The sequence below is a fragment of the Pelophylax lessonae genome, assembly GCF_965119305.1.
Source record: "Pelophylax lessonae genome assembly, chromosome: 3".
NCBI classification, from domain to species: domain Eukaryota; kingdom Metazoa; phylum Chordata; class Amphibia; order Anura; family Ranidae; genus Pelophylax; species Pelophylax lessonae.
In genome coordinates this window covers 383,989,754-384,015,895 of record NC_138770.1, presented here as the reverse complement: position 1 = coordinate 384,015,895, position 26,142 = coordinate 383,989,754, and the positions used below count along the sequence as shown (strand labels likewise).

At 44.8% G+C, this 26,142-nt stretch overlaps 1 protein-coding gene across 1 annotated transcript in view; it reads left to right on the top strand.

Annotated features, from left to right (window-relative positions):
- ASCC3 (activating signal cointegrator 1 complex subunit 3) overlaps positions 1 to 26,142 on the top strand; it is a 1,118,804-nt gene that overhangs the window by 610,350 nt on the left and 482,312 nt on the right. Inside the window, exon 13 of the mRNA XM_082251201.1 lies at positions 13,402 to 13,536. Coding sequence (XP_082107327.1) covers positions 13,402 to 13,536 — 135 coding nt within the window. The remainder of the gene's footprint in view (positions 1 to 13,401; positions 13,537 to 26,142) is intronic.

Genomic DNA, 26,142 nt, shown 5'->3' with positions numbered 1-26,142 from the left:
CACGGGTTTACAAATGGGCGTTCTTGTCAAACCAATCTCTTAACATTCTACGAGGAGGTGAGCTGTGAGCTAGATAGGGGGAGACCAGTGGATGTGGTGTACTTGGATTTCGCTAAGGCATTTGATACAGTTCCCCACAAGGGCTTAATTTATAAAATAAGGTCTGCAGGTATCGACAGCAGGGTTTGCTCTTGGATACAGAATTGGCTTAAAGGGCGTGTCCAAAGGGTGGTAATAAACAGCGCATACTCAGACTGGTCTGAGGTTGTAAGCGGGGTGCCCCAGGGCTCAGTCCTGGGACCAACCTTGTTCAATTTATTCATAAACAACATTGAGGTCGGGATCAGTAGTTCGATATCAGTTTTTGCAGATGACACAAAATTGGCCAGGGCAATAACTGCACAGCATGAAGCAGATATCCTACAGAATGACCTGGACAAAATTACAGAGTGGGCAACGACATGGCAAATGAGGTTTAACGTGGAGAAGTGTAAGGTTTTGCACTTGGGGACTAAAAACATAAAAACACAATACACGTTAGGAGGGGAACCCTTGGGGGAATCAAAAATGGAGAAGGATCTGGGAGTCTTGGTTGATGATAGATTAGGCAACAGCATGCAATGTCAAGCGGCAGCTGCCAAAGCCAGCAGAATATTAGCATGCATAAAGAAAGGGATGTATTCCAGAGATAAGACTATAATCCTTCTACTTTATAAAACTCTGGTCAGACCGCATCTGGAGTATTCTGTCCAGTTCTGGTCACCAGTCCTCAGGAGGGATGTGTTGGAGCTGGAGAGAGTCCAGAGAAGGGCAACTAAACTAATTAGGGGATTGGAGGACCTTGACTATGAAGAGCGTCTACAATCGCTCGATTTATTCTTCCTGGAGAAGAGACGTCTGAGGGGGGACATGATAGCAATTTATAAATATCTTAATGGGGATCCCAGCTTAGAAAAAAAGCTGTTCATTCGAAGGGATTGCATGAGGACTCGAGGGCATACAATGCGATTAGAGGAGAAGCGTTTTAACCTCAGGCAACGTGGGGGGTTCTTTACTGTTAGGGCTACAAGATTGTGGAATTCTCTACCACAAGAGGTGGTTTCTGCGGGTAGTATGGTGGCTTTCAAAAGACTCTTAGACTTACATCTCAAGGATCAGAACATTCAGGGGTATGTGAGATGATTACAGCCACACACACCTACACAGGTTGAACTGGATGGACTATTGTCTTTATTCAACCTCACCTACTATGTAACTATGTAACAGTGTATAATATCATCCAAAGATTAAGAGAATCTGGAACAATCTCTGTGCGTGAGGGTCAAGGCCGGGAAACCATACTGGATGCCCTTGATCTTCAGGCCCTTAGATGGCACTGCATCACATACAGCAGGGGTGGGGAACCTTTTTTCTGCCAAGGGCCATTTGGGTATTTATAAAATCATTCAGGAGCCGTACAAAACTATCAACTTAAAAATTAGCCTGTTATATTTGGTTTAAACATTTAATTAACTCACCCCTAATGTGATGGCTGCAACTGCTTCTTTTTGGTGAGGTGTTTGATGTTAGCTGGTATTGGTGATGTTGCTACTCACAACTGGTTTTCCAGGTTTGCGTCAGTCAGTCTGGAGCGCAGTCGACTCTTTGTGATGGTAAGTTTTGAAAAGAACTGCTGGCGGGTACTGCTGGTGGGTACAGCTGGCTGGTACTGCTGGTGGGTACAGCTGGCTGGTACTGCTGGTGGGTACAGCTGGCTGGTACTGCTGGTGGGTACAATTGGCTGGTACTGCTGGTGGGTACAGCTGGCTGATACTGCTGGTGGGTACAGCTGGCTGGTACTGCTGGTGGGTACAGCTGGCTGGTACTGCTGTGGGTACAGCTGGGTGGTACTGCTGTGGGTACTGCTGGCTTAGGCTGGTACTGCTGGCTTGTACTGTGCTGTGGGTACTGCTGGCTGGTACTGCTGGCTCAGGCTGGTACTGTTGTGGGTACTGCTGACCCAGGCTGGTGCTGTAGGTACTGCTGGCTGATACTGCTGGCTCAGGCTGGTACTGCTGTTGGTACTGCTGACTCAGGCAGGTACTGTGCTGTAGGTACTGCTGGCTGTTACTGCTGTGGGTACTGCTGGCTCTTGCTGGTACTGCTGGTTCTGGCTGGTACTGCTGGCTCTGGCTGGTACTGCTGGTTCTGACAGGTACTGCTGGTTCTAGCTGGTACTGCTGTGTGTGCTACTGGTGCGAAATGCTGGTTAGCAGCAGCATCGCGCTGGAGGAAGAGGCAATGTTTCCTGTATTGGTCTCAGGTGGAGTGCATTTGATATCACTCCGCCTGTGACTCACTCAGACTGTCAGAATGGAGCCGGTGTTCCGTGAAAAAAACATACCCTCGTCACTTCCGGTGCACCTACGGAGGGTATGGATTTCTCACGGTACTTACACTTGCCGCGATTACATTAAAACAGCTCCTCTGCAACATAAATCATCTCCGCTCCTTCCCCTCTCACTTCCCTGATCTCGGCTAATAAATATAAAAGCCGACATCTACGTAATTTCGAATTCATACACCCGCCGCCGCTTTTATATTTACTAGCCGACATCAGGGAGGTGACAGGGATAGCAGAGGAGATGATTGATGTTGCAGCCGAACTGTTTTTATGTAACCGCCGCAAGTATAACATTACACACAATACCGTGATTATTTCATTCCCTCCGTGCATGCGCACTCCTCAACTTCACAGCTTTTCAATGGTGTTTTCGGGGCTCTGAGCATGCGCACTGTTACGCTGCTCAGCTGTTTCGGACAGGAAGTGACGAGGGTATGGAAATCTAACGAGGTATGGAATTCTAACGTTACACCGGAACTATACAGGAAGCATCGGCTCCGTTCTGACAGATCAGCTGAGAGACACAGACTCAGCTGCACGGGGGGCCGGACCAAATGACTTTGAGGGCCGCATACGGCCCCCGGGGCATAGGTTCCCCACCCCTGACATACAGGAATGCTACTGTAATGTAAATCACAACATGGGCTCAGGAATACTTCCAAAAAACATTGTCGGTGAACACAATCCACGGTGCCGTTAACCGTTGCCGGCTAAAACTCTATAGGCCAAACAAGAAGCCATATTTAAACATGATCCAGAAGCGCATGCATTTTCTCTGGGCCAAGGCTCATTTAAAATGGACTGTGGCAAAGTGGAAAACTGTTCTGTGGTCAGACGAATCAAAATTTGAAGTTATTTTTGGAAAACTGGGACGCCATGTCATCCGGACTAAATAGGACAAGGACAACCCAAGTTATCAGCGCTCAGTTCAGAAGCCTGCATCTCTGATGGTATGGGGATGCATGAGTGTGTGTGGTATGGGCAGCTTACACATCTGGAAAGGCACCATCAATGCTGACAGGTATATCCAAGTTCTAGAACAACATTTGCTCCCATCCAGATTTCATCTCTTTCAGGGAAGACCTTGCATTTTCCAACATGACAATGCTAGAGCACATACTGCATCAATTACAACATGGATGTGTAGAAGAAGGATCCGGGTACTGAAATGGCCAGTCTGCAGTCCAGATCTTTCACCCATAGAAAATATTTGGCGCATCATAAAGAGGAAGATGTAACAAAGAAGACCCAAGACATTTGAGCAACTAGAAGCCTGTATTAGGCAAGAATCGGACAACATTCCTATTCCTAAACTTGAGCAACTTGTCTACTCAGTTTGCAGACTGTTTTAAAAGGAGAGGGGATGCCACACAGTGGTAAACCTGGCATTGTCCCAACTTTTTTGAGATGCGTTGATGCCATGAAATTTAAAATCAACTTATTTTTCCCTTAAAATTATAAATTTCCTCAGTTTAAACATTTGATATGTCATCTATGTTGTATTCTGAATAAAATATTGAAATTTGAAACTTCCACATCATTGCATTCTGTTTTTATTAACAAATTGTACAGTGTCCCAACTTTTTTGGAATCGGGTTTGTATATATAATATAGTATAAAAATAGTTTTGCGGTGAATACCTTTATGATGGTGACACTTTATGAATTACATAGTTAGTTTGAAAAAAGGCTATCTAGCTCAACCAATAGTACATAAACACAATAGATATATACCAACAAATTTCATATTGCACCCACAGTTGATCAAGAGGAAAAAAAAATATATATTTGCAGACCAATTTGATGCAGTGTGCGGCGTATGATCTGACCACTGACAGGCTGACTCCCACCCCTTCAACCTCTGCAGGAATGCTAGCAGCACTCATATGTCCATTTCCCAAAGACATCCTCTGGATAGGACGCTGAGCACTTCCACAGCTTCCTTGGTTGACCATGGTGAGGCCTGTTTAGAGTGGAACCTGTCCTGTTAAATTGTTGTATGGTCTTGGCCACCATGCTGCAGCTCAGTTTCAGGGTTTTGGCAATTTTCTTATAGTCTAGGCCATCTTTATGTAGAGCAACAATTCTTTTTTCAGATCCAGAGATAATTCTTTGCCATGAGATGTCATGTTGAAATTCCAGTTACCAGTATGAGAGAGCGAGAGCGAGAACACCAAATTTAACAGATCTGCTCCCCATTCACGCCTGAGACCTTGTAATTCTAAGGAGTCACATGACGCTGGGAGGGAAAATTTGGGCCCAATTTCGACATTTTTCACTTAGGGGTGTGTTCACTTTTGTTACCAGCAGTTTAGACATCTTTTGGTTGTGTGTTTATTTATTTTGAGGGCACAGCAAATTTACACTGTTATACAAGCTGTACACTCACTACTTTACATTGTAGCAAACATTTATGCGGTTTATGCTCTGTTCACTTTCATCAAAATGTTAAAACATTGTAATTAGCTAGCCATGGAAAGCACAGTGGGAGCTGTACTTTTGGCTTCCCCGTTACATCAGAAAGGTGTCCAAGATGGACACCAATTCAGTTGTTTTCCCACTGCTTGTCTTTGCTTTCTCCAACAATGCAGGGCTTGGAATCTCAGTGGCCAACTAATTGGCCAAGCACTGTCACATGGGGAAGTTTTGCAACAGCTAGAGGGCTGCAAGTTGCCCACCCCTGGTTTAATAGCTATGTGTAAGCTCTAACATGGACCTTAGTCATTGCTTTAACTTTTTTTAATTTAATTCAATTTATTTTAGTTAATTTAGTTTACAAATGGGACTTTAATTTTGTTGTAGACCTAGATACATTTATTTTAATTTCCTAGATGTCCCTGCCTCATTTTGCATAAGAAAAACAAAAATGCACATAAACACACATAAACAAATGCAGGGGTGTGTGTGCCCTAATACAATGTATTACAGAATTACATAATAATAACAAACAAAAAACCTTTTTTGTATATTTGATTCATTGTAAACAATGTCATGTTGCTCATCTTTCCAACATATTTGTCATAACCAATCTTCTGTAATAAAACTTCCTACATTTCAGCATGTTTGTAAATTTAAAAATTGGCAATATGCATTCTACACAGAGTTGTACAGACTGTTGCCTGAAACATCTTTGAGTTTAAAGAGTGATTTTTATGGCAATGTAATGACTTGTACATAACCATTCTACCCATGTATTGTATTTCCTTGGTAGTCAATGTAATTCAAGTATAGTGGTTTTTTTTTTTGTAGATCTAAGAGGATAATGATGCATACTCTTACTTACAGAGCATACGAGCTAAGAATCCAAAACATCCTAAAAAGAACTTGATGCACAAAGTTAAACCACTTTTCTCTTACGTCCTCCGACAGTCGCCGCCTCTTCATATTCGTCACATATGGGGTATTAGACTTTGCTCCGAAGGAGTAGCTAGGCAACAGAATATGTTAACAATAAAGCTTTAACATATCCCACCCTCAAGGGGTGGTCCCCTCAGTCAATACCCTCCTACTTCCTGCAACCATATCTCAGTTTTAATGTCTAGCTTGTCAGGAGTGGCTGGCTCTCTCTGTGCTGGGACTTTTTGTCCCAGACTCTTTCTTCTTTTTGATATTTTGTTTGAGTTTTCTCTCTACCTTTACTTAGCTGTTGTTTTTGTCAGCATTAGTTAGTTCTTCGGACGAAGAGGATCATGCGGACTGGGTCTCGGGCTGATCCCCCTGGTCGCAGGTCGTGGGTCAGTGGCTTCCCAGTCTGTCATCGAGCGTTCAGCCAGGTAACGCTCCTGGCACGGTGAACGACCCATCCCTGTTCGGTGCAGGGATGATTGGTGAGGTGGCTACCTCACCGGACGCTGTGCGGTTTCTGAACCGCCATTGTGTGCGTCTTGAATTGCGACTCTCCCTGCCTCATGTGCAGCGGCTTGTTCGCCTGTGCGGGTTCCCCACGCCATGTGAGGTAAGTGTATCTATGTGGGGACCTGTCTGTCTGGGGGGGGTCTCAGTCTGGGACTGTGTAACCTGCCTTTAATCACACTGCTTGTCTCCCTATATCTCGGCTGCATGCTGTGGGCTGCAAGGGGGGGGGGAGCTGTATGACACTGAGTGTGTCAGGCTGGGCAGTGTGAGGAGCTGTGTGCTGTGGGGCATGTTTTTAATGGCATGTTGGGGCATATACAGCGATCGCTGCGGCGATCTAACATGTATCCATAGTATGGGATAATATTGTGTGTGATTTTATGCACTGTGGAGCGGCGATTTCGGCGCCAAACGGCGCCATTTTACCGGCGCCCGCTCCGGCCGCATGGTTTACATGCACGGCGGCCATTTTCTTGTAGCCTCCATAGGCTTACATAGAGCGCCCTGGCAGCATCACTTCCTCTCTCCTGGAAGCACCGGTCGAGGCAGCAGCAGCAGCGGAGTCTCCTCAGGTTTTATCCTTCTATTCCTGTATTCCATTGCCTGTATTCAGTCTGTATATTCCCTGTGGGGGTCTCAATGTGCCTGAGTGTGGTGCGGTGGGCTGCGCTTGCCGCGCTTGCTGTAAGGGGGCAGTTAACCCTTGGTTGTCTGGCATACAGGGGCAATGGATTCTCAGGAGGGCAAGTTTCCCACAGTATTGGTGGAAAGCCAGGGGACCGCTGTTTCCCCCCCAGGGGGGGATTTGGCCACTATTGTGGCTGGCCTTGCTGCACAGGTGCAAATGCTGGTGGCTGCTCAATCTACTAAACGGCCCAGAGTTACTCTGTCCTCTGATTCTGAGGGTGAAGGTGATGGGGCTGTTCTGGCGGGGACCCCCCTATCGGGGTCCCGCTCCTCTCTTGATCTAGTGGGGTCTGAGGTAGAGGCTGAAGTTGAGGGGGTTGATAATTCTCCCCCTGGCTCGCCTGAAGAGCTTGCAATCATGGATGAGTTGATTGCTTCCATTAAGCAGACGCTACGTTTGCAGGACGAGGTGTGTCCCCCAGCTGCCTTGGCGGCTTATGGGACGCAGAGAAAACGCAGGACGCCGCAGGTTTTTCCCTGCAATGCTGATTTTCAGCGCGCTGTTAAGGACCAATGGCGCGATTTGCGCAAGCCTTTTGCGGTACCAAGTAAATTTAAGCTGCGTTATCCTTTCTCGCCTGCCACTGATGAACAGTGGTGTGTGCCTCCGCCAGTGGATCATGCTATTGCGGTTTTGAACAAAGCCACTGCGATCCCTGCAGAGGGATCCCCTGTTTTCCGTGATGCCACGGATAGGAGACTGGAGTCTCTTGCCCGTCATACTTATTCTGTTACGGGTTCTATGCTTAAGGCTCTGTTTGCTTCTCTCATGGCGGCCCAGGCGATCGCAAGTTGGACGCAGATGCTTAGGCGCGTCCTAGTGGCCGATTCGGCCTCGGCGGCGACCCTGGATATGGTGGATCAGATCCACCAGGGTGTCATGTATCTGTGTGATGCGGACCTGGACCTGATTCCGTTGGCCGCGCGTGTGCACAGCGTGGCGGTGTTGTCTCGCCGCCTGGTTTGGTTGAAATGTTGGTCGGTGGACCAATCTTCACGTAAAACCTTAGCCAATCTGCCTTATGATGGGTCTCGCCTTTTTGGGGAGTCCCTGGATGTGTTGATTAAGGGGATTACCGGGGGTAAGAGCACTCTCTTGCCCCATTTCCCCAAGGCTAAGGGGGCTTCTGGGAAGAAGCATGCTCATTTTCGGCCCCCTCAGGGGTCCTTTCGTGCCTTTCGGCCGCACTACAAGGGCAAACCGTTCAAGGGCCAGGGCTCTCAGAAGAAACCCTGGTCTGGGAAACAGAAGTCCGGCCAATCCGGACCTGCGGCCCATAACAGTTCGGCCTGAAGGGGCGCCCTCACCCAGTTTTGGGGTGGGGGGACGCTTGCTCGTTTTTCTTCAGCCCTGGTTGGCCCGTGTGCGGGACAGATGGGTTCTGGAAATCGTTCGATCTGGTTACAAGATCGAGTTTCTCTCTCGGCCAGAGAGCAGATTTTTTCCCTCAAATCTACAACTGTCTCCAGAGCGCCTGCGGGATCTGCACCTGGCGGTGCGGGACCTGAGGGCTCAGGGAGTGGTGGTTCCGGTGCCTCATCGGGACAGATTTCGGGGGTTTTATTCCAATCTGTTCACCGTGCCCAGAAAGGAGGGCAAGGTTCGTCCAATTCTGGACTTGAAAGCTCTGAACCGCTCTGTGCGGGTTCGCAAGTTCCGCATGGAATCCCTGCGCTCGGTGGTGGCTGCCCTGGTTCCGGGGGAATTCATGGCCTCCATCGATTTGAAGGATGCGTATCTTCACATCCCCATATTCGAGGGTCATCAGAGATACCTTCGATTTGCCATTGCGGAGGATCACTACCAGTTCGTGGCGTTGCCCTTTGGGCTCGCCTCGGCTCCGCGGGTCTTCACCAAAGTGCTTGCACCGGTTCTGGCATTATTGAGAGCCCAGGGCATTTCTGTCCTGGGGTATCTGGACGACATTCTGATTCGGTCTGCGACCAGTCAGGGTCTGGGAAAGGACCTGTCTGTCACGATGCAAACTCTGCAGGAGTTCGGTTGGACGATAAATGTTCCAAAGTCGACACTGAGTCCGTCGGTTCGTCTTCCCTATCTGGGAATGATACTGGACTCGGTGCAGGCGAAGGTCTTCCTGCCGGAAGACAAACTCAGGACTCTTCAGGAGGAAGTCAGGTCCCTCAGGGACGTTCCGAACTCGTCTCTGCGGACGTGTATGAGATGTCTGGGATTGGTGGTCTCGGCTTTCGAGGCGATTCCTTTCGCGCAGTTTCACACGCGGGGTCTCCAGGCGGAGATCTTGTCCAAGTGGGACGGGCGACCTCAATCTCTGGATCTTCAGATCTCGTTGAGTCATCGCACCAGGGAAAACCTTCTGTGGTGGCTCCAGTCCCCGTTGGTGTCCGGGGGCAAGTCGTTTCGTCCGATCTCGTGGACGATAATCACCACGGATGCCAGCCTGTCGGGCTGGGGTGGTGTTCTGGGCGTTCTGTCCGCCCAGGGGACCTGGTCGGAGGGGGAGTCTTCCCTCCCGATCAACATTCTGGAATTGCGTGCGATAAGGCTCTGTCTTCATCGCTGGACGGACCGGCTGCAGGGCTGCCCGGTTCGGGTGCAGACGGACAATGCCACGGCGGTGGCCTACATCAACCACCAAGGGGGCACCAGGAGTGCCCGAGCGGCTCGAGAAGTGGCCGACATTCTGTCTTGGGCCGAGACTCATGTCCCGGCGATAACGGCGGTTCACATTCCGGGAGTGGAGAACTGGCAGGCGGACTATCTGAGTCGCCAGACCCTGGATCAGGGGGAATGGTCTCTCCACCCGGCTGTCTTCCAGATGTTGTGCGCAAAGTGGGGTCTTCCAGATGTGGACCTGTTCGCGTCTCGCCTCAACTACAAGGTGAAGAGGTTCGTGGCAAGGACGCGCGACCCTCGGGCAGACGCGTCGGACGCGTTAGTGGCCCCGTGGCATCAGTACAGGCTGATGTACGCGTTTCCACCGATTCAGTTGCTGTCCCGGTTCCTTCGCAGGTTACACTCGGAACGCAGCACGGTGATTCTTGTGGCACCGGACTGGCCTCTCCGGTCCTGGTACGCAGACCTCGTGAATCTGGCGGTCGACGCCCCCTGGCGTCTGCCTCTTCGGGACGATCTACTGTCTCAAGGACCGATTTACCATCCTGCTTTACAGTCGCTGGCTTTGACGGCCTGGCTGTTGAGACCGAGGTCCTGAAGGAGAAGGGTCTCTCTCCAGAGGTTGTTCATACCTTGATCAACGCGAGGAAGTCTTCCTCGGGAAAGGTTTATTACCGTACTTGGAAGGCCTATTTTGCCTGGTGTGAGTCCAGGGGGTTTTCACCCCGCACGTACTCGGTTTCCCGTGTGCTGTCTTTCCTTCAGACGGGTGTCGATCAGCGTTTGGCGCTGGCTACGATAAAGGGTCAGGTGTCTGCGCTGGCCGTTCTGTTTCAACGTCCCGTGGCTTCCAGCTCCTTGGTTGGCACTTTTATTCAGGGTGTGCGGCATCTGGTTCCTCCTAGGAGGGATCCTTTGCCCCCTTGGGACTTGAATCTAGTCCTGTCTGTGTTACAACGTGCTCCTTTTGAACAGATCAGGGAGATATCGTTGTCTATGTTGTCCAAAAAGGTCGCCTTTTTGGTGGCGATCACTTCGGCTCGCAGAGTGTCGGAACTGGCGGCTTTGTCCTGCAAGTCTCCGTACCTGGTTGTTCATTTGGATAAGGTGGTCTTGCGACCTAATCCTTCTTTTCTGCCGAAACGAGTTTCGGAATTCCATCTTAACGAGGATATTGTTTTGCCTTCGTTGTGCACGAAGCCTAAACATCCAAAGGAATTGAGACTACATTCTCTGGATGTTGTTCGGGCGATTAGGGTTTACCTTAAATCGACTGAGTCTTTTCGAAAGACGGACTCCTTGTTTGTTCTTCCAGAGGGTCCTCGGAAGGGCATGGCGGCTTCCGCCTCTACCATTGCCAAATGGATCAGGCAGACCATTGAACAGGCCTATGCCTTGCAGGGGAAGGTTCCCCCTGTGCCTGTGAAGGCGCACTCTACTAGATCTCTGAGTACGTCTTGGGCCTGTCGTCATGGGGCTTCTGTAGCCCAGGTGTGTAAGGCGGCGACTTGGTCGACCGTACACACTTTCACAAAATTCTACAAAGTAGATGTTCAGGCATCGGCGGATGCTTCCTTTGGCCGCAAGGTTCTTAGTGCGGCTGTTCCCTAGGGTCCCTTGTTGGGGACTCCTGGCTGTTGGGATAAGTTTTGTATCCCCTGGTTTTTTGTCTTTTCCTGGGTTGTTGCTCCTGTTGAGCACTTATTTTTGCTGTTGCCCAGCTGGTTTCCTTCCTTTGGTAAGGTTCCTTTCTTTGATGTGGAGACTGCGTTGCCTTTCGGCGCGGATGCGTTTCCCACCCCTCATGTTTGCACTGCTTTGGGACGTCCCCATATGTGACGAATATGAAGAGGCGGCGACTGTCGGAGGACGTAAGAGAAAACGGAATTTTTGTAAAATCTTACCTGTAAAATTCCTTTCTCTGAGTCCTCCGACAGTCGCCGCCCCCGCCCCTCTTTTGGGGTTTGACTGTATACTCTACTGCTATTCCACTAAAACTGAGATATGGTTGCAGGAAGTAGGAGGGTATTGACTGAGGGGACCACCCCTTGAGGGTGGGATATGTTAAAGCTTTATTGTTAACATATTCTGTTGCCTAGCTACTCCTTCGGAGCAAAGTCTAATACCCCATATGTGACGAATATGAAGAGGCGGCGACTGTCGGAGGACTCAGAGAAAGGAATTTTACAGGTAAGATTTTACAAAAATTCCGTTTTTTTTACACCTCATTAAAACAAACTGCAGTGGAAATTAAACGTTTGTTTACATCATTAAAATAAACCTCACTTTAAACTTTTCTTTGAAAGTGTTCTTTAGGATTGTCTGAATTTTCTACTGCTTAAATTTCCAAGGCATGGAAAAGTTATGCCATGTACTTGAGGTCTATATTGGACACTCATGCTGTGTTTTAATTAAATTTGCAAACAAAGTAAAGCATTATGACCAGTGAGAATATTTTATTGCAAATGCATTGTCTGAAGGCAATTTTGCTCTTTGTGTCACACAACATACCTTTCAGTTTTGATGCTGCTTACAGAGAACCCAATATAAATAATGATGAGGCCATTTCTATTATACTTTGATGTTTTCACTGTTCTTCTAAGATGGGCTTATACAGCCAGATCTTTCATCAGCGAGGACAAAAGACTCGATTATTGTTGTATCCCAATTGATCAGTGAGCTTCAAGCAGAACTGTCATTCCTTCTAGCATAGCAGATTTCTAACCAAGAGGATCACATTATATGCTCAAACAGCAGTAATCTTCTGGCAAAGTGACGGATATTGGTGAATACTACTGCAGCTTTCTATATTTTTTAAGTCTTGTTTACCTTTAATTTATTAGGACTAAAAGAAAAAACATTGTGGCTACTCTCCACATTTTCTTCAGGCTGACTTAACTAGTATACTGTCAGCAAAAAATGTTCGAAAGAAACCTAATTAGTAGCAGGAGCTACTTTTTTACTGTTTTTTTTACTAACTTACAGAACGCTACCATTTCATGTTTTTTTTTTTTTTGTTAATATATACAAATTAACAAGAAGTTCTAAAAATTGGAAACTTTTAGTTAAAATATAATTAATCTGAAATGATCATTTGAGAATGTGCATAGTTAGTGTCTGATTATTTTCACATTTCTCACCTTTGTGTCCGGCATTCAGATAAATTTACACCAAAAAGGTGTATCTACAAGCACTATCTTCGCTAGGATAGCATTGTTTACATCTGCAGTGTTCTCACCCTTCCACGTTCATTCCTGAGTTGGGCTACAGTTGGGCGTGCTAGTGCTCAGTGGCAACACATTCCATTTTAGTAACTGCACTGTGATCTTCAGCCACTACTGGAGCATACAGTAAAACATAAACATAAAGTTTGTACACAAAAGAGGTTAAAGGAGAGAAATAAAATAAAGGCAAAACAGTATAAAAAAATATATAGCCTTATTTTATTAAACAGTGCTTTGCAAAACTGCTTTTATTTTGTGAGAGCTTGGTTATACTTTAACTATACTTATTGACTAAATGGTTTACTTTGCCATTGTGTAGTGCAATTACTTTATTCCTAAAAAAGGAAAATAATTATCGGTTCTTATAAGTGGTAAATGACAATACAGAAACAAAGGTTTTATATGTATTTTACATATTTACTATTTTCATAGAGAAATGATAATGTGCAAAGGTTAGTAACACTTAAATACCAATTGTTGTGTTTTTTTTTTTTTTTTTTTGTGTGTGTGTTTTTTGGGTACCAAAGCCAGTAAAGATGTATATCAATTATGGCTAGCAATGCTCCTTGTTTAAATCACCTAGCTTGCATGTACTGTTTTATATTTCTTAATTACGCAAACTGTATACATTCATTTCTTTTTTTTTTTCTTTTAAAGGTAATGGTTTTTGTTCACGCCAGAAACTCCACTGTGCGGACAGCCATGGCCTTGAGGGAACTAGCAAAAAACAATGGGCACAGTTTACATTTTTTGCCAAACCAAGGATCTGACTACGGCCATGCTGAAAAGCAGGTAAGAGCTGAATACTCCTCCTTCAATTTGACCTTGTCCTCGAACTTGTTAGACCTGTAAAATATGTTCACAAGACAAAAACATGCATTTGTTACGGTTAACACTTTAACTCTTTCAGATTGTAGAGAAGCATTAAATAAACATTTCCACAAGCTTTTTTTTTTTTTTGTGCTGGTTTGTTGAGCTAAATGTGCTTTCGTTTGAGATGTTGCAATTAGCATGGGGCTTCATGCCCTACTTAGTGCCACTTGTATCTCTACTCTGATTAAAGATTGAGTGTATTTCCTTATCACGTCTGCCAGTTTAGCCATATAAGCATGTTAAAGCAGAATTACATATTTAGCAGAAATCTTTTTTTTTTTTTTTTTTTTTTTTAACTATTTCAGCACCATCATCTGTTGTTCTTGTTTTGTGTAATGGTGTTCATTGTTCTTTCAGGCAGCTGAAGACCTAAATTAAATATTTAATTGTGATTTAATTCATATTTTCAAAGGTTTAGTCTAAAAATAATTTTACATATAAAAATCCTCAAGGCCTTCCACACTTACACAACTTCATATTTAAGCTAGCAAAAACATATCATATATAATAAACAGAGGGGTAGCTGCTATTACAATGGAAATAACAAACTGAATAAAAACAAAAGAAACCTGGCTATGTCATAATAAACCCAACTTGGTATATAAGAATATATGAAGAAAAAAAAAAAACACAAGTTGGTTAAACACGTATATAAAATTATTTTTTTTCTAACTTCTGTTAAAAGGAAACAAACAATTAATAGTATAAAAAATTATTGGCCAAGAATAAGTCTACCACTCACTGGTAAACAAGCCCCTTATACCCCCTCATATATAGAACAATTGAAATTAAGCCTGCCTCTGGCGCAGCTGGTGCTTATTATCAAAACCGGTCAGGCAGTTTTGTTATCACTTGCTACACTGGCAACCCCGTTCACATTACTACAGAGACATGTCCTAGACAGACACAACAAATGAAAGTCCCCAAAGTAAGATGCTGTGGAAGTCAGGCAAGCAACACATAGGATAATCAAATATAGCCATCTGTTACTAATATCTCTGTAACTATCAAGAGCCATGGAGAGGTGGTCAACATATACTTATAAATCTATGAAGTTGATTTACTAAAAGTGGAGAATGCAAAATCTGGTGCAGCTCTGCATAAAAACCAATCAGCTTCCAGATTTTTTGTCAAAACATAATTGAACAAGCTATAGAAGCTGATTGGCTACCATGCACAGCTGCACCTGATTTTGCACTCTCCAGGTTTAGTAAGTCAACTCCATGAATTTATAAGTATATGTATACCACCTCTCCATGGCTTTTGATGGTTACAGACATATTAGTAGCGGATGACTTATATTTGATTGTCCCTTGCCTGGCTTCCACAACATCCTACTTTGGAAACTTCTGTTTATACTTTTTGCTTGTTTCCTTTTATCAGGAGTTAGAAAAGAAATGGACTTTTACTTATGTTTAACCATCTTGGTGTGTTTTTTCTTATAATCTGATCTACCCAGTGGGTTTTAGTATTCATAGCCTGGTTTTTATTGTTTGTCAATCTATTCTAAGCTGATATTTCAGCTGTGAAGAAAAACATACAAGCTGTCTACTGGTTTTTATATTAGTTGGGGACTCAGCAATGCATCTGTACTCGCATTCCACCCACCTGCTTCAGGTGTTACAAGGTGTGTCATTCTTTGTGTCTGATTCCTCATATATTTTAAATCAATAAAAATGCAACTATAAAAGGCAGTTATCCCTCATTCTGCAGCATTCTACATGATATGCTTATTTGCTCTGTGCAGTGGTTTTGCACAGAGCAGCCCAGATCCTCCTCTTCCTGGGTCCTTCGCTGGCGCTCCTGGCCTTCCTGGCCCCTCCCTCCTGCTGAGTGCCCTCACAGCAAACAGCTTGCTATGAGGGGCACCCGAGCCGAGCTGCAGCTCTGCGCGTCCCATCCGACACGGAGCCCCGGTTTGGCCCCACCCCCTCTCTCCTGATTGACTTACTGACATTGACAGCAACAGGAGCCAATGCCACTGCTGCTGTGTGTCATCCAATCATGAGGGAGAGTCCGGGAGAGCCAAGACACTCATGTACATCACTGGATCGAGATGGGGCTCTTGTAAGTATGAGGGCGGTTGCTGCACACAGAAGGCTTTTTTATCTTAATGCATAGATGCACCTTCTGTCTTTAGAAGCACTTTAAAAAGCAATGAGTGAGTCAGCTCATCTAATTGTGGATTAATTACACAATGGGATTAATTTTGACATGGTTTTACAACACATTTTGAATTTAATCTTTTGCAGAAGTATTCTCTTTTGAAACTTATTTGATTTTCTTTCCCAACAATAAGTTTTATTAATTTTCAAAAGGATACTCCTATGCAAACAGAGCATAGATATAATAATAAGCTAAAAAATACAGTAAAAGGCACAACCTGGTTTCATCTTTTCAAACGTATTCATGTGATGGGCGCGGGGGCGGGGGGGGTCGCGTGGTAACCAAGCACCATGATGGACTTGCCTAAAGCTCCGCTCGGTCATCGGGGTAATCCATCGCCATTGACAGACCCGCACTGCTTCCGGGACCACCATTGGATAGCAGGAGACCAGCAGCATGACACACCTCCGAAAGGCCCACAGCAGCCCTGCAAACTGGCCAAATTCTTTACCAAGTTAGGTCGCAGGCTACAACAAAATGGCAGTGATTTCAACATCCAACAGGGCCTAGCACCGCTCATGGTCGCAATACCAGCCCATCTAGACCCCAGGATAGCAGAGGCTCATCAACTACATCTACTCCCACCACCTGCAACCCAGCAAAGTCAAAACCATGCAGGGATTCACCTCAGAGGACACTGCAAGACCCCAATATGGAGGTGGGCGCACCTCAAACCCATCAAGCAGAGGCTCCCCATCTACCTGCTAAACCCATCTCTGCCTTTCCATACTCAAAGAGATCTCACTGCTATCATCGCTGCACACCGACATGATGATGTATGTCCAGCAGTTTAAAGGGGACCTGCATGATCTGGGGGATAGAGTGGACAAATTGGAGTCATCAATGTGTGATGGCATCATGGTTGATGCCCATACTGCACACTCTAAAGAAATTGCATGGCTAAGGGACAAAGCAGCTGATCTGGAGGATAGGTCCAGGAGAAATAACATCAAACTCAGAGGGGTTCCTGAGTCTGTGTCTGACTCCCTGCTGCTACAATTTGCACAAGGCCTATTCTCCTCCCTGGCACCATCCCTAATGAGTATGGACTTGGCTATTGACATGATACACAGGCTGCCTAAGCCCTCATTCCTTTCCGACAATGTGCCAAGAGATGTTTTTCTGAGGCAAAAGAGATGATTCTGTATGCATCCTGCCAAGTAGCCAGCCTCCCGGATCACTTCTCTGTGATTCAATTGCTCCCTGACCACTCACAGCATACTCTACAATGACGCATGAATGAACCTGGCAACAATAACCAAAGTACTGGTTAACCACAACATTCTCTACATTTTTTGTACATTTTAGTCTGTTTCTGAGTTTCATACTTGACACCTAATGTTTGTCCTTCTATATAATTTTTTTTTTTTCCGCACTGGATGCAAAGATGGTTTGGGGGTAGTTCTTGTGTCCGCAAAATGGTGGAGAATCCGCTCGGAAATGGGTTTCTTGAACCGCTAAGATGTCAATTCTGTGGGTCAAAGCTTCCTTCCAAAGGGATCTCCTCTTGGCCGGGTGATTTAGGCCGTTGGCATTCACCGATAGCAACTTAATGGTCATCAATCAGAAAAAAGAGCGTTAGGCAGTCGATGTCACCCATGAGAACGGCAGTGTCGATTTTCAAGAAAGTTGAGAAAGATGAGGAAAAAAAACAAAAAGAAAATATAACCTTAGGAAGGTATAAAAAAGAGCCGTCTCGGCAGCTCGAGAGCGACAAAACTCGCAAAAAGAATTGAGAGGGGCCAGGTGAATGGGTAACATTCAGAGGCCTGAGACACATATGTGAAGGTCAGTTGCGGTTGGGGCTAGGATGTGAGGAAGAGGGCCTAGAGTGCCTTTTGCGGGAAGACTCATGCCACTCGGTTTCCAATGAGTGCAAGGGCGGGGAGGCCACAGCCGCAGCTTGGTCAGCAGGCAGGATATTCCATCTTCTCAGTAAGGAGAGTCCCTCATCCAGCGTTCTGATGGCTGTGGTGGAGCCCCCTTGTGTCACCAAGAGCGTCGCAGGATACCGCCATTTATGATGTATTTGGTGGTTGCGCAGGGCCTTAGTAATGGTAGATAAGTTGCGCCTTGATTGCAGTGTGATTTTGGAGAGATCCGGCAGCAGTAACACATTACTATAGGGTTCTGGCAAGGTTCCATGCTGTTTGGAAGCCAGCATGATTTTGTCTTTTACGGTGAAAAAATGGACTCTGAGCAATACATCGCGAGGTACATTGCCCTCCAAAAAGGTGGGCTTAGGCAAACGGTGAATCCTGTCTATGAGGAGTTCGGACTCAGACAGTGAAGGCACCAGCAGCTTGAAGAGAGATGTTGCATATTGTTGTAACTGATCAGTAACGATCGATTCGGGTATACCCCTTAGTTTGATGTTGTTACGCCTGGAGCGATCCTCCAGGTCGGCTACTTTATTTCTCAGCCAGGAAATTTCATCCGAATGGTTGTTTAGTTTGTCTATGACTGAGTTAATGGTATCAGCATGCGTTTGTACCGAGTGCTCCACTCGATCTATCCTGGTTCCCAGAGCAGAGATCTCTGCAGTGATGCGATCTGTGTTACGCTGCATATCAGCTTGCATGGATGCCCTCAGTGAAAAATGCATTTCCCTCATGGAAGCCTCAGAGATAGGGTTCCCTCCTGAGGATGCAGCACCCGATGTAACAGTGGCAGCTAATGCCTGCATCTCTGGCAATGAGTGGTGATGAGAGATTTCCATACCTGAGTTGTCTAGAAGTGTTGGTGGTGAGTCCCTCCTCTGCCTGCTTTTTGCCGGGCTCCGAGATGTCGGCGAGCGTGGTAAGGGAGACCCCGAGGACTGACCTCTGTCAGGGTTCCCAATAATCCTTCACTGAGGATGCGGAGGCGGGAGTAGAGGCAGTTTGGTGAGCGGTTCGTCTCCCTGCTTGGAGCTCCGTGCCTGTCCTTTCCCGCCGGCGCCATCTTGGCGGAGTCCATGCGCCTGTGAGATGAAGAAACCAGACAGTTTATTAAGCTGTCCGGCGTCCTTCTTCCTGCGGGTCATCTCGACGTGGTCAGCGGGCTATTAGGCAGCGGCACCGCTAGTTGTGCGGTCGGTAAGTGCCCTCGTTGCGGCTCGTGTCCCTGGTGGCTCGCGGAGCTGACTCACAAGGCAGCCATCTCTCGCGCTGGCAGCCACGCCCCCGTCCTTCTATATAATTTTTTGATAATATATGTGATGGTGGCAATAAATATTCACAACAGTATTCGTATCAAGCATCACTTACAGTGGGTACGGAAAGTATTCAGACCCCCTTAAATTTTTCACTCTTTGTTATATTGCAGCCATTTGCTAAAATCATTTAAGTTCATTCTTCTTCCTCATGAATGTACACATAGCACCCCATACTGACAGAAAAACACAGAATTGTTGACATTGTTGCAGATTTATTAAAAAAGAAAAACTGAAATATAACATGGTCCTAAGTATTCAGACCCTTTGCTCAGTATTTAGTAGAAGCCCCCTTTTGATCTAATACAGCCAGGAGTCTTTTTGGGAAAGATGCAACAAGTCTTTCACACCTGGATTTGGGGATCCTCTGCCATTCCTCCTTGCAGATCCTCTCCAGTTCTGTCAGGTTGGATGGTAAACATTGGTGGACAGCCATTTTTAGGTCTCTCCAGAGATGCTCAATTGGGTTTAAGTCAGGGCTCTGGCTGGGCCATTCAAGAACAGTCACGGAGTTGTTGTGAAGCCACTCCTTCGTTATTTTAGCTGTGTGCTTAGGGTCATTGTCACGTTGGAAGGTAAACCTTCGGCCCAGTCTGAGGTCCAGAGCACTCTGGAGAAGGTTTTTGTACATGGATATCCCTGTACTTGGCCGTATTCATCTTTCCCTCGATTGCAACCAGTCGTCCTGTCCCTGCAGCTGAAAAACACCCCCACAGCATGATGCTGCCACCACCATGCTTCACTGTTGGGACTGTATTGGACAGGTGATGAGCAGTGCCTGGTTTTCTCCACACATACCGCTTAGAATTAAGGCCAAAAAGTTCTATTTTGGTCTCATCAGACCAGAGAATCTTATTTCTCACCATCTTGGAGTCCTTCAGGTGTTTTTTTAGCAAACTCCATGCGGGCTTTCATGTGTCTTACACTGAGGAGAGGCTTCCGTCGGGCCACTCTGCCATAAAGCCCCGACTGGTGGAGGGCTGCAGTGATGGTTGACTTTCTACAACTTTCTCCCATCTCCTGACTGCATCTCTGGAGCTCAGCCACAGTGATCTTTGGGTTCTTCTTTACCTCTCTCACCAAGGCTCTTCTCCCCCGATAGCTCAGTTTGGCCGGACGGCCAGCTCTAGGAAGGGTTCTGGTCGTCCCAAACGTCTTCCATTTGAGGATTATGGAGGCCACTGTGCTCTTAGGAACCTTAAGTGCAGCAGAAATCTTTTTGTAACCTTGGCCAGATCTGTGCCTTGCCACAATTCTGTCTCTGAGCTCTTCAGGCATTTCCTTTGACCTCATGATTCTCATTTGCTCTGACATGCATTGTGATCTGGAAGGTCTTACATAGACAGGTGTGTGGCTTTCCTAATCCAGTCCAATCAGTATAATCAAACGCAGCTGGACTCAAATGAAGGTGTAGAACCATCTCAAGGATGATCAGAAGAAATGGAAAGCACCTGAGTAAAATATATGAGTGTCACAGCAAAGGGTCTGAATACTTAGGACCATGTGATATTTCAGTTTTTCTTTTTTTATAAATCTGCAACAATGTCAACAATTCTGTGTTTTTCTGTCAGTATGGGGTGCTATGTGTACATTCATGAGGAAGAAGAATGAACTTAAATGATTTTAGCAAATGGCTGCAATATAACAAAGAGTGAAAAATTTAAGGGGGTCTGAATACTTTCCGTACCCACTGTATATTGATACCGTACCCTCAGTGTATAGTTCATTACATGTTTTAAAATTCCAGTACCATTGCTCTGCCTTTTTGTCACCACCTACTGCACAAATAGACAGACACAATACCTTCTCCTGTTCAATATATGTTTCTCCAGTTTAAAGGGCACACTCCTAATGACACTCTTCTCTCAGATTGCGATACTGCACTCCTGCAATTGATTCATCATCCAAAAATGTCACATACCTTGTGATATTCTTTGTGCTAGCCAGTGTTTTTTTTTTCCCCTGCCAAGTATTTCTCTTTGCCCTCCACAAATTTGTGCCTCATATTAGCAGACTGCTTAGCCAGATTTAATCCTAACTTATTTATTTATTTTTAATTCAGTCATTGCTGCAGTGAACAAGCACACTTTATTCTTTTTATTCAGTAAACTACTGTTTAATCAGAAATCTCTGATGACCTACTGCAGGCTTTTTGGTGTCTCTTGTAAAAATCCTGTAACAGCTTCAGGGCTTTTATTCATTTCAAATAGATAGTAGAAATAGTTACCTTATGTTAATTGCACTATCTTTCTGCCCCCATACCTATTAAGTAATTACTTTTCAAAAAGTCAGCTATTGCATACAGTATATGCCTTGGAGTGATGGGGATTCCTATGCACCATGTTGGTACATTGGTTCACACAGAAGTTTTATTTTGGCATCTCTTGGTGCTGATAATTACATAATTTAGATGTTTTATCTGTGCTAGCCTGATAGCAGGTTTACTTATAGTTAAAATTAAAAAAAATAATCATTTAAATTTGTAAAGTATGTTGGAAGACAAGAATATTGTCATGATTGTTATGCCTTAGAGAATGCATTGCTGAAGCAGGTAATTGCATGCAGTGCATGAGAAGCTTCTAAGCGTCCATGTCTTTAATTTAGTTATTTCCCATGAGAAATTGCAGGTTTTCACTTAGAAAGAAAACATGATCAGTACATGAAAATATATGCATAATTCCAGGTCTGTGGTTTTATGCATTTGGGGAAAATAATATTTTAATTTTGGCCTTTTCAGTTGGAAAATAGTTTTCATTTTTATCCATTAGCTGTGCAATTAGTGTTGAAACTAAGCTGCATGCATTTCAGCTTCATATTTATTCCTGGCAAATTAAAACCTTACTTTTTTACATCATTACACATGTCGAGCAAGTTTTATAAAACTGCCTGTCAAAACTGTGGATCTCATACTCCCATCTTTTGTCTAGTTCTAAATGTAAATTTCCAAGGTAGGAAAAGATGACAATGGGGAAAAACAATTTGATTTTAGCTAAATGTGGTGGTTTTCCTTAGCTGCATATTATTTGACTAGATGTTTTATTGTGTGTTTTTTTTTTTCCCCTTAATGCTTTCTTAATGCTTAATTACTCATCTAGGCTTGGGTCAATCATGATGGAATGTGGTATTTTTGGCTATGCAGGCTAAGGTTGCACAACTATAGTAGTAAAATTACAAGCCAAGAGGTTAGTTGGCCATAGAATCACCCATGGCCTGCTTTAAAATAAGATGGAATACTCGTGTGTAGTGAATTATATTTTATTTCACATTAATAATACTGTCAGAATTATGCCCTGCTAGGTGTTCAGTTGTTCAGCCCCAACATTTTTATCTATTTCATCAGACATTGCATGGTTTACCCCATGCTTGACACATTTTCATAAACAATCAAATACAGTATTGTTTTATGTAAAGTGGGAACTGGCCTAAAAATTACACTTTGTATCTGAGGTGTTTATTTGGCATCATTCCCATATACAGTGAAACTGTATTTTGTTTATAGCTATCTGGTGAGTTAGGGAGGATTTTCTTGTGTTCAGGAAAGCTAGAAGTCCCTAACACAGAGAGATCCCTGTTTTGTGTAATACCCAGGTTTCTCACTAGAAATCACATTAATATCTGGTGAGTCCTAAAGGCAAAGTTCACTTTTTTCCAAATTCCAGCTTCTCTGTGTACCAATATGGCATTAATGTACCTCTTTTGCAGAAAAGAGAAAACGTTTTCTATTTGTCCTAGACCAGGCATTACCTCCGCCTCCAATTTCTTGTATAAAAGAGCTCCTGCATTTCTTCCTAAACAGCCCTAAGGCTTCTTCACACTATCCGTCCGTCGGACGGATTCCGTTTTTCCCAGCGGGGATCTAGCCGATCCCCCGCTGAGCAGCAGGATGACAGCTGTGTCTCTGCACTGTGTGTGGAGACACAGCTGTCAGTTCCCCATGCATCTCTATGGGGGAAATTGGATGGGAACGGACCGTCGGTCCGTTCTCATCCGATCCGCTGGACGGATGGAAAATAGGGTTTCCATCCGTCCAGATTTGACGGATCGGATGTCAGCGGACATGTCTCCGCTGACATCCGATCCCCCATAGAGATGCATGGGGGGACCGTTCAGATCCGCCAAAAAAACGGACAGGCGGATCTGAACGGTCAGCCTGTGTGAAAGGGGCCTTAGGTTGTGAACCATTAGGACACAGAAAGGAGATCATTAACATACACTCCACACCTGCCCTCCTCTTCTAGGAGATTGCTCCCACTCAAACCTGCAGGTTCATGCTTTTCCAATTCAACTAGTGATAACCATCCTCACTAAATACACAGCCATCATTTTCTCTCTTTTTTTTTTTTTTTCTATTTTGCCTTCATCTTGCATAGATCCTTCTTTTGGCAGAGTGTGCAGGAGCAGATAATAGCCTATGTGGAGAAGAGCTGTAGTATTGAAAACAGGGGAAGTGTGTGCTTGGAAGTCTGTAGGGCTAGCCATAGACAATTTAGAATCTCCTCCGGTTCAGCAGGAACCGGCCGAGATTACAACCATGTATGGGCAGGCTGAATGCACCAAACTGATTGACCAATCAACTTGGGTACAACCAGCCTGCTGGATTTTACATACGATTATCGCTAGCAGCTGGTATAGCCGTGGTTGCAGGAAATTAATTTGCTCCGTTTATGGCCTGCAGAAAGCTCCCCATACACTTTATGATCTGATTGTACAATCTATTCAAGAGCCTACCTGATCGGATACAAAGATTGGATTGGAGAGATGGTGTATCCTTGTATTATATTGTTTTGGTACATTTAAAGAGATTGTACAATCAGATTGTATAGTGTAAGGCCACATTTTTACACCCAAAATTAGCTAGTCACAATTTTGGCCATTAATTGTTAATGGTACCCCAAACACATAAGCAAACACACATTTTGCCGCAAGACCAGAAGTAAAAAACAAAACGCAAGCCACAACTAGTCAAAATGTCCTATGAGCTACTTGTAGCACGTGCCACGTGTAGCACAGCCCATTAAACAGGCTCCATTCACGTATGTGAATTAGTCTAACTGAGGCTCCAGTCACATCTGTGCATTTTCAAAAACACAGCAGACTGAACAGAAAATGTGCTTTGCCAGGCGTTTTGAAAACACGCTGCAAATGTGCATTACACTCTCAGCACAATTTAATTTTAATGGCACCCCAAGCGCAGGTAGAAGGCATGCGTCTGCCGTGCGACAAGCTGCAAGCGCAAACAAAAAAGCAATAAAAATTGAGCCATGCTCCGCTCTAAAAAAAAAAAGTTATTTGGGGCATTTGTCATACATAGGGCAGCCCGAATGGGGTTGTGCACACGAGCAAAAACACTCCAAAAAAATTGTGTGTGTGCGGTAACATGTGTTCCTGCTATGTGAAGATGTGAACGGGGCCAGACAGCTTAGTGTCTCCACTCCCTCCTATGTACTTGTATAAAGATGGCCATACACTATGCAATCTGATTGTACAATTTCTTTTTGACTTACCAGAACTATGGAATAGGAGGACCCACCTGAACAACTCAATTTATATCAAAGCAGACGGGCTCTTTCACTACATAACTGATGTTAGATATAAAGGCAATTGTACAGTCATTGTACAGTGTATGTCGCCTTAAGGAAAGAATAAGGCAAATGGGTCAAAATAAATAAGAGGTCAAATAGTGATGAGGGAGGTGAGGTCCAGGCAGGTGAACTATTTTGTGATGCAGCATAGCAGGGCATGATGGGAAATGACCTACAGGAAGTAATGGAAGCTGTAAGCATTTTTTAAAAAACAGAAGCGTGAAATTTAAGAGCTTTCGAGAATGGGGAAAGTGAGAGATAAGCACATTGAGATTTATTATGAAAAGTGAAATTCTGCCTGAAAAGATGAATATAGCCTTTAAATTTCAGCACAACTATAAATTTGAAGGATTCTGTTTGAGAACAATTACATGTTTTATGATTTGACTTTAAACACTTAAGGGGTATGGGATATGGAGAACATGTCCAATTTACTGCATAATTGAGCTGTCAAACAGGGGATTTAAATGTTTTCAAGTTTATAACTGATTGGGGAAAGGTTAAAGCTTCTGTCAGGTTTATATGGCTGGCTATCCCCCCTCTGGGGTGATGGACCTTCTTAATGTCTCCTGGTTGCCATTGTAACTAGGCCAGAAAATGACAAGGAAGGAGTTTGCTCTTTTTACTGCATATCTAGTTGTGTTTTTATTTTATTTTTTATCACACAGCTTTTTATTTAATCAAAATATCATTCCCATGCTGCTGAGCTGGGCTCTAAATGCAGCTATTCTTTGGTGCTGTGTTAGAGGCCTTATCTTTCTGGGTTAAACATTGCCAGGCCAGCCTAGATGGGACCTTTGGACACTGGGCTTTGCCAGTAGCCATTTCTAGACCTCCAGGTATTGTGTTAGCGACAGAGCATTTTTTAAATTCAAAGCCATTGCACGACCTTTAGTGTATAAATGAGTAGCCATTTTGTCCCAGCAACAGGAGCTACTGCATTGTTGGTTACATTGAAAGTAACCTTTATATCCTCTGTTCCATGGGATGCCACATAAAGAGTTAACATGCTTAGAAATATTATGCTACATCCTTTGTTGAGTTTCACAACTCTCCTTTTCCCTTTAATGTGCAGTAGCTTCTTGCTGCCATTGCTCCCATCTGCAAGAGACATACCGTTCACACCAAGTTCACTGTCCTTGCTGCTGCCTACAGTAACCTGGGCACCACTAACCATTAACCTCCTGTGTGTATGCAGTTGATTGTAAGTAAACCAAGACTTTTACCTTGCGTCAGGGCTGTGGAGTCGGTAGATAAATGTTCCGACTCCTCAATTTTTTGTACTTCCGACTCCTCTGTATTAATATGTATTAATCTTTCGACACTGACTTAAGTCGGTGGCATTGCAGTAACTATTCTGGCCACATCACTAACGATCTCTGGATAAACAAGGATGGCTTCTTCAACTAACAAGATTTCATTTTCCAGCAAAAGACTCTCTCTTTTCATCATTGAAGATGCAATGCCATCAGCTATTAACCTCCATTTTTATTCAGGCGATATAACAGGCTCTTCCATTCCAAGAGGAATTTACCCGGGGTTAGATCATCACATTGCAACCTCTTGGTGACAGTGAAGGGGTGA